Genomic DNA, 15,506 nt, shown 5'->3' with positions numbered 1-15,506 from the left:
TAAACAAGGTAAACTTTAAAAAAATAATAATTAACAGTAGAGAATTTTAATACTGAAGAGTATTCACTCTGCACTCCTCCCCAGTCAATCTCCATATATTAGGGGAAGTAATAAAAATGATCATAGGCTTTATGCAGGACCCCATCTTACACCCACATTGTTGCTATGACCAAGTCTAAACAGCCCTTCACCTGCTACCCTTTAAGAGGCAATAGAAGCTGATTATTGAAGTGATGGAAAGTTGGGGAGACTGAAAATATATTGCTTTTTGCCTGGGACTAGTCCCTATGTTCAGACCTTTTATAGTTATAGTAACTTGTCTAAACACTTTACTTTGGGGTCTCTGAAGATGTAAAGCTAAATCTATCCATGATAAGCATGGCATTCATTGTTAGAAGTTGGGAGATCATTTGAGAAAGGCCTATCACTTAGCCATGGCATTATCTCAGAAGACTATAGAGAGAAGCAAAAATGGTTTTAACAGTTTAACTATTAAAATGGGAGATATGGTCTTGCTAAAAAATCTTGATGTACTCAGGAAAATCCAAGATAGAACATTGATAGAGAGTCATGTTGTGCATAGGAAAATATTACTCTTATTCTTAATAAGTGAGTCAAGGGATAAGAAGGCAGGAGATACCTGACTTATACGTAATACTATGTTTCCCCTTCTTCCACAATTGCTTTATTTTTATAATTATAGTTTTTATTTACCAGATATATGCACAGGTAATTTTACACCATTAACAATTGCCAAACCTTTTGTTCTGATTTTCCCCCTCTTTCTGCCCCCCCCCCCGAGATGGTAGGTTGACCAATACATATTAAATATGAAGTATAAATTAAATACAATATATGTATACATGTCCAAACAATTGTTTTGCTGTACAAAAAGAATTGGACTTTGAAATAGTGTACAATTAGCCTGTGAAGGAAATCAAAGATGGAGGTGGACAAAAATAGAGGGATTGGGAATTCTATGTAGTGCTTCATAGTCACTCCCAGAGTTCTTTCACTGGGTGTAGCTGGCTCAGTTCATTACTGCTCTATTGGAATTGATTTGGTTCCTCTCATTGTTGAAGAGGCCACGTCCATCAGAATTGATCATCATATACTACTGTTGTTGAAGTATATAATGATCTCTTTGTCCTGCTCATTTCACTCAACATCAGTTCATGTAAGTCTCTCCAGGCCTTTCTGAAATCATCCTGTTGGTCATTTCTTACAGAACAATAATATTCCATAATATTCATGTACCAAAATTTATTCAGCCATTCTCCAATTGATGGGCATCCACTCAGTTTCCAGTTTCTGGCCACTACAAAGAGGGCTGCCACAAACATTCTTGTACATACAGGTCCCTTTCCCTTCTTTAAAATCTCTTTGGGATATAAGCCCAGTAGTAACACTGCTGGGTTAAAGGGTATGCATAGTTTGATAATTTTTGAGCATAGTTCCAAGTTGCTCTCCAGAATGGCTGGATGTATTCACAATTCCACCAACAATGTATCCGTGTCCCTGTTTTCCCACATCCCCTCCAACATTCCGCATTGTCTTTCCCTGTCATTCTAACCCATCTGACAGGTGTGTAGTGGTATCTCAGAGTTGTCTTAATTTGCATTTCTCTGATTAGTAATGACTTAGAGCATCTTTTCATATGGCTAGAAATAGTTTCAATGTCTTCATCTGAGAATTGTCTGTTCATATCTTTTGACCATTTATCAATTGGAGAATGCTTGATTTCTTATAAATTAGAGTCAATTCTCTATATATTTTGAAAATGAGGCCTTTATAGGAACCTTTGACTGTAAAAATGTTTTCCCAATTTATTGTTTCCCTTCTAATCTTATCTGCATTAGTTTTGTTTGTAAAAAAAACTTTTCAATTTGATATAATCAAAGTTTTCTATTTTGTGATCAGTAATGATCTCTAGTTCTTATTTGGACATAAATTCATTCTTCTTCCACAGGTCTGAGAGGTAAACTATCCTATGTTCCTCTAATTTATTTGTAATTTTGTTCTTTATGCCTAGGTCATAAACCCACTTTTACCTGACCTTGATGTACGGTGTTAAGTGTGGGTCAATGCCTACTTTCTGCCATATTAATTTCCAATTTTCCCAGCAATTTTTGTCAAACATTGAGTTCTTATCCCAAAAGCTGGGGTCTTTGGGTTTGTCAAACACTAGATTATTAAAGTCATTGATTATTTTGTCCTTTGAACCCAACCTATTCCACTGATCAACTAGTCTATTTCTTAGCCAATACCAAATGGTTTTGGTAACGGCTGCTTTATAATATAATTTTAGATCTGGTACAGCTAGGCCACCTTCATTTGATTTTTTTTTTCATTAATTCCCTTGAAATTCTTGACCTTTTGTTTTTCCATATGAACTTTGTTGTTATTTTTTTCTAGGTCATTAAAATAGTTTTTTTGGGAGTCTGATTGGTATAGCACTAAATAAATATATTAGTTTAGGTAGTATTGTCATCTTTATTATATTTGCTCGCCCTATCCAAGAGCATTTAATATTTTTCCAATTGGTTAGATCAGACTTAATTTATGTGGAAAATGTTTTGTAGTTTTGCTCATATAGTTCCTGATTTTTCCCTTGGCAGATAGATTCCTAAATATTTTATACTATCAGTAGTTACTTTAAATGTAATTTCTCTTTATAACTCTAACTGTTGGATTTTGTTAGTGATATATAAGAATGCTGATAATTTATTCCACAATTTCTTTTTACTCAATCTGAATATATACTTTCTTTAAGGCACAGACTGTTTCATATTTATCTTTGTATTCCCAGTACAGAATTCAGTATATAATAGGCATTTAATAAATGTTTATTTTTTTAGCATTGTGATTCACTAAAGAACTATCATAGTAAAATTCAATTGGCACTGAATTGAGGTTCAAATTAATAAGGGAGCAAGACATGTTTATATCATATGCATATAATATAATTTTAAATGAGGGAAGTTCATAGCAGGGAACAGAGATAAATAAGAAATTGAGGAGGGAGAGACCTCTCTCCTAATGAGGAAAATAATGGAAAATCTAATCAGGGAAATGTCTTCCCTTACATGTTTCCTTTCAGATGAAACTGTACATGTGTGAGAATGCTTTGCTTAATAAAGACGCAAGTCTGCATAAGGTTGTTTTTTTTCAATAAAAGTTATGATGGTCTAGATTTGGAGAAAAAATAGCAAAGACAAAGTAAGTCATAATTTTTGTTACCTATTAAAATAGTTCATTGTTAATTAAGTTCTAATGTGCCTATTATAAGATTTCTCCATATCATTTATGAAAAAATCTTCCTCACTTATTATCCTGGGATGAATTTAAATATATTTCTATATTTGGAAAAGTTGGAGTAGCTTTTTCCATTTTTACGAACACAAATGTATTATGTGTCCTATTGCAATACTGGAGGGGAAAAAATGTTGTAAGACTTTGTCGTTAAATCATAATCACAATTAGATAAGAGATTCTAGAAGCCTCAAGCCCATCCCCTTCATTTTATAGATAGGCAAGTAAAGTACTTAAAGGCTATGATTTGCCAAGAGTCACACATTTAATAAATATCTGAGGCAATATTTCAAGGCATGTCTTCCTCATTCCCAAGTACAGTGCTCTATCCATTATCCATTGGGTGAACCTGACTCTACTTAGCATTTTAAGTTAATTCAGTTTTGGTGATTTCTGATCATCTCCCTATACAAGATTCTGATGAGAGATGACTTAAGGTGGCTTTAGAAGCAGAGGAAGTTGCACAACCAAAACAAGAAGTGTTCTGAATAATGAACTCTGATGATTATGAACTCCTCTTGGGCAGGGACTGTTTTTATCCTTTCTAAGCTCAATTCCAGGCATATAAAAAGCACTTAATGAATGCTTTTTGACTGACTGATAGAGGAAAGTCAGTGGAAAAAAGCAGTATTTGATATTCTTCCTTGTCTTTCCTTGAGAGAAAGGAAGTTTTAAAGGTTATACATCTTGGAGGTTTGGAGCTGAAATATTTTTGCTTTTTGTCACTAAAGGAGAATCAAAATATTATAGCCACATTTACCTTCAATCTCTGTTTTATGGCATTAAGATAGTGATTATTTCTGTGTATCTCTTTCTATGTTACTCCTGAATTTTATTTACTGCTTTGAATGAAATGATTTTTAAGGAAAGCGTGAGTTGATATTGCTAGTATTAGGTACATAATAAATCATTTCTTGGGTATGTATATAGCTTAATTTCATCTTTAATTCAGTTATGGATATAATTTGGGATCTGAACTACTGGGCTTGTCTTTTGCAAGAGAATTACTTTTCACCCTGATTTTTTAAAAATTTCCATATCACTAGATTGAGCCAGAGAACAATATGGCTATAGGGAAAAGGATGTCTTACTGTTGCTATCTTTTTTTTTCCTGATTAGATCTATGATTTCATTGGGTATAAAGAATTTCCAGTGACAAAACTACCTTCACCAATTTAAACTGGCACCTGCTGTAACTTAAAAGTCATAGAGAATTTCCAGGGATGACATTGAGAGATTAAGTGATTTGCCCAATCTTGTACACCCATCGTGTATCACAGATAGGACTTATTTATTCAGAGGCCTGCCTTCTAATTGCTACAATATGCTACCTCTTATACACTATTTAAATCTGTTTTATGCTCACAGCATCTCTAGAATTTTAATACAAAACTTTGAGCTCATTTGGTTCATAGTAACTAAAGTGTTGTTTTTAAACCATGAGGCTGGCAATGAGTCTCAGGGTGAGTAAGCAAATTCAGTTCATTTGGTACTATAGGACTTAATTGCTAATTGATCTGTGTCAGTCCATTAGACCTTTTGCAATTTTTATTTAATCTTACAGAAAGATTTACTCATAGAAAACCTTAAGTCAATCCTTGTGGAATACAGCACAGTCAATGAGGTAGCATACTTGTTTTATCATTGGAGAGCTTAAATGTGCTTTTAAGTAACTACTGACAAAGAAATTCAGCTCATATGTGTTATGTCTGTGATTCTAGAATCTACGAGAGGAGAAAAATCAGCTGGTGCATGAGCTGCAAAAATCAAAAGAGGAGCTCCTGTTGTAAGTATAGTACAACCTCATTCTTTTGATCTGGAAAGTATCAGTAATAAGCCAAAGCATCAGTCGGTGGTTTGTTTGTTTGTTTTGCTTTTAAGAAATGGATTCAACCTGCTTGTCAATGGACAATTTTACAGGTGCAGGGGAAAAATCACTGTACTCTGAACTTGTACTTGCTCAGACTACAGAGGCATTCACTTCTTAGTTAAAACTTTTCAAAATCAATCACACCTGTATGGAAGTTTAAAGTTATATATCTCTTGTTTATTGAATGTAGAATACTGCCCGCTTTTAAGAATTGGTCAATAATGCTTATTCTATAAATAAAAATGGTAAATCAATTGAGTCTTTCAATTGCAGTTAAGTTTTATTCTTAGATCTTATTAAAAGTTTGGTAGAAATATTTAATTGCTATACTAAGAAATGTTTTAAAATTTAAAATTATGAAAACTCAGAGCATTATTATCATGTACTTTGCAAATATCTCACAAGCACTTATGAAACAGTTAGCAGAGAGCTCCAGGCTCTCTCTCACCAAGCTCTTCATTACAAGTTACGGTAACTTTTAGTGTGTTTCCATAATTTGTTGATAAGAATAGTCAAAGGCCATATTCGAGGAAGGAAAGGAGGAAGGGAGGAAGGAAAGGAGGAGGGGAGGAAGGGAAGGAAGGAAATGCTTTACTTGGCATATGGTTTTCTTTTTTTTTTTTTAATTTCAACATTTTATTTTCCAAATACATATAAAAATGGTTCTCAGCATTTATTTTTGTAAGACTTTGTGTTCCAGATGTTCTCTCTCCTTCCCTTACTTTCCCTCTTCCCAAGGCAGCAAGTAATTTGACATAGGTTAAATATGAGCAATTCTTTTAAACATTTGGCATGTTGTGTAAGAAAAATCAAATCAAAAAGGAAAAAAAAAACATGAGAAAGAAAAAAACAAATAAACAAAAATTGAAAATACTATGCTTTGATCCACATTCAGCCTCCATAGTTCTTCTTCTGGATGTGAATCATTTTTCATTTTCCATTGCAAATCTATTGGAATTTTGACATTTGGTTTTCATTGCCTTTAAAAGGCTTCTAAAGGACTTGAGTCAGTTCAAATCCTGCCTCAGATACCTACCAGCTGTGTGATCAGGAAAGTCATTTAATATCTGCCCCACTTTTCTCACCTACAAGATTGAATCAATAATAACACATAAGATTCCTCTACAAACTGGATAACCTGCAAAAAGCAGTATGCAGCACCTTGTAGTGTATCACAAATTCTAGATAACATAACACTTGAAGAGGAAGGGGAAGAAAAATAAAAATGTGCAGAAGTTATTGTTGCATAACTCATACATGAAAGACTAAGTAGAAAGCTTAGAGATCTCTATCTGTCTCTCTTCTTCCTATCCCAAATATTTTGGAAATATCACAGTGACTAATTTCATTCTTTTCCCTTAGAAAATATTTACAGAGCACAAACCTATGACAATTGGCTATCAGGTAGCCCATCTTATGTCATAAAACGACTCACAGTTTTATGGTTACATTTAGAAATAAAGACTTATTGGGCTGGAATCTTGGCATAATTGCTTAGAGGATGAAAGGAAAGTATCAGAGTAGCAGACTGTGACCATTTTACTTAGTCTGACTTCTTGTGTTCGTCATCATTTCATTGTTATCTGCATTTGAAATGAGAATGTCTGGAATCTAAGGCTGCTCTGGATGGCTTTAGAAATGGCTAACCCATGCAGCTCCATGCAGGAGCACTTTAAACAGCATGATAGATGCATCCTTCCTTCCTCTTCAAGTACTATGCTAAGTACTGGGAACACAAATACAAAGCAGGTAGCCAGTCCTTGCCTTCAAGGAGTTTACAATCTAAAGCTGGAAGATTACAGAGGGGCAGCTTAAAAGGGTAGGATGAAGAAGGTGAAGGTACCATGCACAGGAATAGAGTAGATAAAGTCCTGTGGGGATGAATTAGGAGTAGAGGGGAATAAAGTCTCTTCCTTAAAATGTCTGGTTTTGGAGGAACCAGAGAGTCAGAGGGAGAGACCACAGGGGCAGATGGTGTTTCCAAGGTGAGAAATATTCCAGGAATAGATGGAGCTTCTGAGGTGAAGATATTTCTGTAACATGGTAGAGAAAGTTCTGTGGAGATGAGTCAGTGGTGCATCCAGGAGAGGAAAAAAGAGCAATTAAGTGTGTGCTTTGAAAGAGTTAGACAGTGAATAATAAAAAGATTTGACTTGACTGGATCAGATGAGTCAACATGGAAAGTAATAAGAAGGTTATGTAGGTAGTGGTACAGGAGAAACCAGCTAATACCTATTTCATATATTTGATAATAAAAGTCTGTATTAGTTCTTGAGCAGGGGAACATGAAACATAACATTGATGGCTCAAGAAAGATTACTAGAGCATATACATGGAAAGACTGTATCAAAGGAAGTAGATTCCTTTCTGCTGGGAGGTGATCCAAGGAAATATTGTAAGGTTTAGGTGCTTGCTCACTTGCTAACCTGTAGGGAGATTTCTGTTATGAAGATAGAATAAAACTGACTCAAGTTATAATAGCTGCAGTTTAAATAGATTTAGTAAGATTATTATTTGGAGTTTTTCATGTTTCAAAACTGCTGGATTATGAAAACAATGCTATTAAAACAAAAGTAGCAAGTTTCCTTTAAGAGATTAACTTTTTGTTATTTGGGCTTGGGGTGGGCATTGGTTTCAGTCCAGTGGATCAGAATGGTTATACAGTTCAATCAACTCATCATCTCTGGATGATACAATGGACAAAGAGATGATGCTGTTGCTTAGAGAACCCGACCAGATGGAAACAGTATTTACTGCTACTCTTCAAAAACTGGCATAGTACAAAGAAAAGATCACTCCTAAAATCTCTTTAACATTTTATTTGGTAAACAACAAAAAGCAGGATGCTACAAAAAATAAAAATTAGAAAGACCATTGTTTATGTTCTACCTCAGACATATATTGATCATGTGAATCTGAGTAAGCCACTTTTTATTGACCAGAAAACTCCCTAAAACTGTCAATTTTCAATTTGCATTGAGTTTTGCTTCCTGAGTAAATTTTTCAATGAAATTATGTGCCTTGACCAAAAAAATAAAAAAGGTAAGTGCCCATATTCTTGAGTAGAATATAAATAACTTATATGAAAAAAACTTTTTTTTCCTCTAACCTTTCTGAAGTCAATGCTTTAATTCTGGATCAGTCAGTTTCAAATTCCACCTTTCATTAACTTGCCATTCTTCTACTTGGCCTGATTGTATCTGGAGAATTCTCTGGTAGCTACTGGATCTTTCCTTCCAGATTGATATTTCAACTAAAATATTTGCTGTTGTAACTTAGCGTTTTGAAAGGATTCCTCTCAGAGGAAAACATTTTGCCCCTATTTAAGTGGGCAGGAGAGTAACCTTTTTTTTCTCCCTGAAGGTGGCCCTACTTTGACTTGTACATTATTAAAGGAAACAAACTTTTAAATGGATGAGATTCACCAAGTGCAGGAAGGCTCTTTTTGGTGTCCAACTGAGTAGTTTAAGTAGCATCATCAGAAGCACCTAATACACCCTCTGGATTTTGTCCTAAATTACTTCTTGATACAAAACAGCATGTGTATTTCACCTTAATTACTAGTTGGAGATTTGGAAATCTCTTACAGCATGAAGAAATCTCCGAAGTTGAAATGCTTATTGCTGTTTCTCTTCAGTGGGTACTGACCCAGAAATAAATGTGATGGAAAGATGGGAAAACAGGCTTACGGTAAGTATTCTATATTTTATATTTTTGATTTTCTCCTCCTATCCTATCTTCCCACATACAGAGAGAAAAAAAGAAAGCCCTTCTAACAAATATGCATAGTCAAATATAACAAATTTCACCACTGGTCATATTAAAAACAAACAAACAAACAAACAAACAACTTTCTTCTCCTGAAGTCTATCACCTTTCTCTAAAAATATGAGTAGTGTGCTTCATCTCTGATCCTCAAAGACAGCTATGTGGTATAGGGGGTACAGTACTAATAATATATAATAATAGCATGTATATTCCAGAGTTGTTGTGAGAATAAAATAATATTTGTTGTGAGAGAGAGAGAGAGGAGGTGGTGGGTAAGGGAGGAAGGAAGGGAGGGAGGGAAGGAGAGACATTATATGCAACTCAGCAAATGCTTATTGAATTTGGGTAATTATTAACCAACCCCTTCATGATTTGAAATTGGTTCTGGGCTTAAATATTGTTATCAAGGCATCTTGAAATGGTGAGTGCCACCATAGGAAAGCCAAAAGCATTTTATGCTGGCTGTATGATTTATTCATCTTTAGCTATGTGTGACACATAATTTTGTTTTGTAACTTTCCTTGTAGAATCTCAAACATGACCTAGAAACAAAGCTAAATCTCTGCATTCTAGAACTGAGCCTCTTGGGAAACTACAAAGAATCTCTTGATAAAGAGTTCATTAAAGTGGTAGGGAATTTGAAGAGATTTAAGCACAAATATCACTGTGTCAAGAAAGAATTACATTTCAGGTAATGTTTGTTTTTGTTTGAGAAATCCATACTTCATATGTATAATTAATTTGTAAGTCTATGATATGGCCTTTATTTATTCTTTTTTTGGTTTGGGTTTTGAAAATGTGACTTGTATTCATAAAGCCTTTTACTTGCTAGATATGACATGCTATGTTATATAATTAACTTATAAGTTCTAATATGTGAGCAATAAGTGTCTAAATCTATAGAAATTATAATATTCTTCCACAATAAGAATTTTAGAGTTTTTTTAGACTTAAAAGGAATAACAAATATCGCAGTTCCATAAATTGGACTTGGAAGTAACATTGGAGGTCATCTTGTCTTAACATTCTCATTTTACAGATACAGAAACAGAGGTCTAGACAAATCTTCAAAGAAATTACATTTTAATGGGGGAAACAACATCTATATTATTTGGACCATAAAGGATAAATACAGAGAGCGATGGAAAGATATAAAAAAGAAGGTACTAGCCACTTGAGGGAGTGGGAAAGGCCTCCTGCAGTATCTGGTATTTGGAGTAAGTCTTAAGGGAAGCAAGAGATTCCCAGAGTCAGAAATTAGGAGAGAAAGCATTTTTTTGCACGGAGGATAGCCAGTGCAAAAGTGCAGAGGCTAAAAATATGAAGTATTATGTATGAGGAACAGCAAGGAAGGCAATATGGCTGGAAGTAGAGTGGATAAGAGAGGAGTAATAGGTTAAAGGACTAGAAAGAAAGGAAGCTCATTTTTATAATATAAGGCTTTCTGTAAACTGTATTAAAGAAATGGCTAGAGGAAAAAGCTCTTTCTCTTCCTATAGTAGTATGGGTTCATTGCAAACAAGGCTTCTTGGAAGTAAGACACCCTATTGGACTTGGGATTTTTATACCCAAAGTGACTGGGATGCCATGTAAAAGCTCAAAACTCCATCCCCTTGAGGAACAAACCTTAAGAACAGCTCCTCTGCCTTTAAAGAAATATTAAAGAAATGCTTGGGATTCTAATAGATGTTGCTCATAACACAACAGATCTTAATTTATCTCTAAAACTTGGATGGTTAAAAGAGGATTGGAATCTGTCTCATAGCTCTGGTAGGTTATGTGTGTATTATTCTATGTATGTTCTACTCAAACATTTATAAAGAATCTATTATATAGAAAACATCATTTAAGAAGCTGGGAATATAAAGACAAAATGAAATATAGTTCATGTGGTCAAGGAACTTATATTCTTTTGGAGAGTATAGCATATAAATAAATAAATAAGTAAAAGAGAAAGAGTTAACATTTACAACTAGGAAAATCAGGAAAGGCTTCCTCACCTGAAGTAGGCCTTAAATGAAGTGAGTGAAGGATTCTGAAAGGTAGAGATAAAAAAAGAGAATATATGGCAGGATAGCTTCTGTAAAATTATGGATATGCAAAATAAATTATTGAACTCAAGGACCAGCAAGTAGTCCCATTTTGCTTGAAAAAAAATGTATGAAGTTCAAGGTAAAATAAGTCTAGAAAGGTAGGATGATAGAATCCATTTATTTCCAGCTATAAGAGATATTAGAAGTCATCTAGTACAATCTCTTCTTTTTAAAAATGAGGCTCAAAAAAGTCAAAAGACCTAATCATGATCACAAGAGTAAGCAGAGATAGGATTTAAATTCAGCTCTTCTAGCTCTCATATAGCATGGAGCCAGATCATATATGGCTTTGAAAGACCAATATGAGAACTATATATATTAATATAATGGCAATAATAAAGTTCTTATGAACTTAAATGTATATAAAGCTCAAATTATATGAAAAAAAGCAGCCAGAAGCACAGAAAGAGATAACTCAAGAAAGAATAGCTTTTTCACTTAGAGACAAGTGACTGAGAATATCAGAAAGAGTATGTAAGATTGAATCTTCTATTTTCCCTAACAAGCAGGCAGTCCAGACTTCCTCATATCAGTGGGTGGTGGTGTGGGCATGTCACTTCCTTAGAGAGGTACCATCCCCCTCTGCTAGGTTATCATTATTCCCCTTTCAAGAATTAAGAACAGTTAAGAGAGAAGTATAGATAAGACTGTGCCCAATTAGAAATCATCCCAAGAATACAGATCTTCTGTTGTATTTGATATGAGGAAGTGTGGTATAATGGAAATACTTGAAGAAACCTGAATTTGAATCCTGTTTCTGCTCCTGACTAGATGTATATTGCTGGGCAAAGACTGAGATTCACTTTCACAATGGAAAATGGGGCATTAATACTTGAGCTTTCCTGCATTTGAGGATTATGAGAAAAGCTCTTGGCAAACCAAAATAAATACATTAGTGACATTATCTGACAACAAATGAGTCTATCTTAATGTATTAAGCATAATTGCAAAAGTTACATCATGAAACATATTGATTTCATATACTGAGTGTGGCTCTATGTTAAATAGAGCAATCCTTTCTCTTACATGAAACTAGGTAACACAGCAGACAGAGGTCTGGACTTAGACATAGGAAGACTTAAATTCAAATATGACTGTAAACACTAACTACAACCCTGGGCAACTCACTTAACCTCAATTTCTATAAAGCAGGGATAATAATAGTACCTACTTCCCAAAATTGTTATGAGAATCAAATTATATACACATATACACACATAACAGATACATAATACTCATTACTTCCTTCTTCCTCCTCTCCTTCCTTCCTTCTTTTATTAAAAAATTGACCAAGAGAAAATAGGAACCTAAAAATTCCTTAAAAGTTCATTTCCAAGTCTCAAACAAATGTGAGCTTTAACATTTCTAATGTCTATAGGATCACATTTTAGTTATGACAATCTTTATTGTACCTCAGAGAAAATGTCAAAAACAAACAAAAATACAAAGGATTTATGGTAGCTCACCAACAGGAGATACAGTTCTCCTTCCCTTTCTGGGGAGTGCCCTTTCACAAAAACAGGAAAATACTCCCAGTTTTAAATATACTACCCTAAGGGTTTAGACTCTTTTGAAAGGAAACTTCCATAACAGAGAAGAAAATGAGATTTGTGGAATTTGCAGGTTTTAATCGAAGAATGTGTATATCGTCATGAACTCAAATTCTATGGGGGACTCAGAACAAAAAGGATAGCAAATTCCCAATAACAAAGTTCAGAAAGCACAAGGGAAACAATTTCACTGAGGAAGAAAAATGGAAGTTGTCTAGACTAATGTGAATGAGCAGGGAATTCATAAACCAAAAGGGATTTTAAAAGAAATTTTAAATTTAAATAGAAAATATGTAATGTTCTTGTTTTTCTGGAGGTCTTTGGGCAGCCTTCTTTTTAGTAGATTAATCACCACAAGAATAGCTAAGTATTAAAGTCCAAAAGTCTTTGTCTGGTGGTCAGCTAGCTTTCTTGTGGCCTTCAGAGGGGACTTGGTTTCTGTGGAGAAAATGCAGGAGGACACAAGGCTGATGAAGATGGAAATGAATCTCTCTCTCTCTCCTTGGCTCCAAGAGCTTGAGCTCCCGCCTCCAGTCTTCTTGTCTTCTCTGGCTCTGTCTCCAAGCCTCTCAGTCCCCCAGGAGAGCCACCAAGAGCCTGACCGAAGATGAAATGAATCTCGTCCAGTCCTTGCTGGCTGTTATATACTCCATTATCATAGGTGTGAATCTTGTGGAACTATATTAAATACTAAGTACATGTACTGAACTAGAGAACTATTAAGCATCATGCTAAACTAGATAATCATTGTCTTTATCAATTCCACTGATGTAACGCCTTGTAAGAATCCTTGTTTCAAGTTCAGAGTTCTGGCCCATAAGACAAACAGAAACAGAAATAGGTAACAAATTATGAATATAAATGTGTGGAATAGTATTACTCTGAATGACCTGAGATAAATGGTGAAAGCAAAGAACATCAAAAAGGTTTTAGGTTTTCTAACTACCTTGAGAGAAAGAAGATCAAGGAAAGGATAAGATTACTTTCGGGGCAGGTTGAAGCAAGAGTAATTGATAATTTAAAAAAGGCAGAGCTATTACATTTTTATTTTGCTTCTGTTTGCTTTGTCAGGTGGTACAATTCTCAAATAGTAAAAGACTAAAAAAAATTAGTTAACAGGGAGTTGATACCCAATATAAGGAAAGATACAGTAAGAGAGACTATTTGCCCTAGATCAAGTCACCTGACCCAACCGAATTATATCAGATACTGAAATTAGTAGACCTGTTGCCAGTAATCATCATTTGAAAAACTGTGGAGACTATATCCCCAATGGAGAACAAGAAAAATGCAATGAGACCAGCAAGGGGCAATTATTCTGATTTTTTAAGGGGAAAGGAGACAACTGGCAATCTATAAACTAGAAAGCTTAACTTTGATTCCTGAATGGTTCTAGAATGTTTCATTAAAGAACTAGAAAAAGATTGTTTCTCTTTAAAAACAAAATAGTAATATTCAGTCCAATCCCATTCTCCTTGACCTTCCACATATTTATAAAAGTAGTTCAACAAGTATATCTAATATTCTGCAAGCTCTCCAAGCATGCAATTCATCCGATACAGGCAATTTGAATACAGAGCAGTTAAATGCTCTCTTACTATACTTTTCCTTAGTTGGATATCAACTCACTATTAAGTGAGATGATTATGATTAAATTCATAACAAAAATAATTTTATTTAAATAGGTAATGATTATGAAGTGCAACATAGATTCCTTAGGAATAAGTCATGACAGATTAGCCGTATTTTCTTTATGTATCAAATGATTGATCGGAATTTTTTTCCTTATATTCCTTTTAGGTTTGTAAAGTACTTTATTCATCATGCTCTGGTGGGGCAGATATTGCAATGATTATAATCCCTACTGCACAGATGAGGAAACTGACTCTGAGCAATTACTTGCTGACTACCTGTTCAACCTACATTTAAAATTTTTTAATTTATTTTTTTTACATTTTAAATTCTGAATTGTTTCCTTCCCTCCCTTTCACACACACACACACACACACACACACACACACACACACACACACACACACAGTTTTTGTGTAAAAACCATACTATGCATACTTCTACTTATCAATTCTTTATCTGGAAGTAGATAACATCTTCTTTCATAGATACTTTTTAGTTAATTTGAATATTTATAATGTCTAGAATAGCTTAATAGTTCCCAGTTATTCATCAAATAGCATTTTTCTTATTGTATAAATAGTTCTGTTTTTTTTTAAATTTTTCATTATATCCTTCAAATCTTTCCATGTTTTTCTAATATCAACATGCTGCTCATTGTTTCTTAGAGTGCAATAGTAGTCCCTCACAGTTTACCTAGATTTTAACAAAGAATTTAATAATAATCTGATATTATTTCTTCTTTTGGGTAAACAAAGAGAGATGTGGGTTAGAAGAAGATGTTTCATGGATTTACAACTTTGGATGGCTAAACTCACAGTAGTCAATGATAGTTTATTATGAGTGTGAAAGGTATCCGTGGAATAATTGCAGGGATTCATGCTTAGTCCTGAATAAACTTAACAGTTTTATCAATGATACAAGGCTAATAGGGAAAGCTAGAACCATGGCTGGCAGAGGCAGACTCCAAATAAATAATGAGACAATGGAGTATTAAGACTTGAGTCCATTAAAATGAAATTTAGCAGGAATAAATGCAAAGTCTGACACAATTCAAGAAATCAGTGTCATTAAGTATAAAGATGGGAGGGGGGACACATGATCAGAGAGAAGTTAAAAAAAAAAGGTCTAGGGATTTTTTGAGTAGTAAGAAAATTTAAGAGTACAATCTGATGTGGCAGTATCCTTGGGTTGCTATACAGGCATAGCTTTTGAGAGTAAAGAGGTGATAGTCTCTTTGTACTTTGCGCTGGTCAGACCACATCTGGACTACTCCATTCA

At 34.3% G+C, this 15,506-nt stretch overlaps 1 protein-coding gene across 1 annotated transcript in view; it reads left to right on the top strand.

The window, feature by feature from the left end:
* Positions 1–15,506, top strand: part of IRAG2 (inositol 1,4,5-triphosphate receptor associated 2) — a 103,952-nt gene that overhangs the window by 26,898 nt on the left and 61,548 nt on the right. The window contains 9 exon segments of the mRNA XM_074269590.1: positions 3,101–3,157; positions 4,877–4,936; positions 5,034–5,098; positions 5,194–5,223; positions 5,225–5,285; positions 7,821–7,955; positions 8,772–8,820; positions 8,823–8,872; positions 9,478–9,641. Coding sequence (XP_074125691.1) covers positions 3,101–3,157; positions 4,877–4,936; positions 5,034–5,098; positions 5,194–5,223; positions 5,225–5,285; positions 7,821–7,955; positions 8,772–8,820; positions 8,823–8,872; positions 9,478–9,641 — 671 coding nt within the window.

Source organism: Sminthopsis crassicaudata, chromosome 5 (genome assembly GCF_048593235.1).
Source record: "Sminthopsis crassicaudata isolate SCR6 chromosome 5, ASM4859323v1, whole genome shotgun sequence".
Classification (NCBI taxonomy): Eukaryota; Metazoa; Chordata; class Mammalia; order Dasyuromorphia; family Dasyuridae; genus Sminthopsis; species Sminthopsis crassicaudata.
Note: the sequence above shows the minus strand (reverse complement) of the source record. Positions and strands in the feature narration are given on the sequence as shown.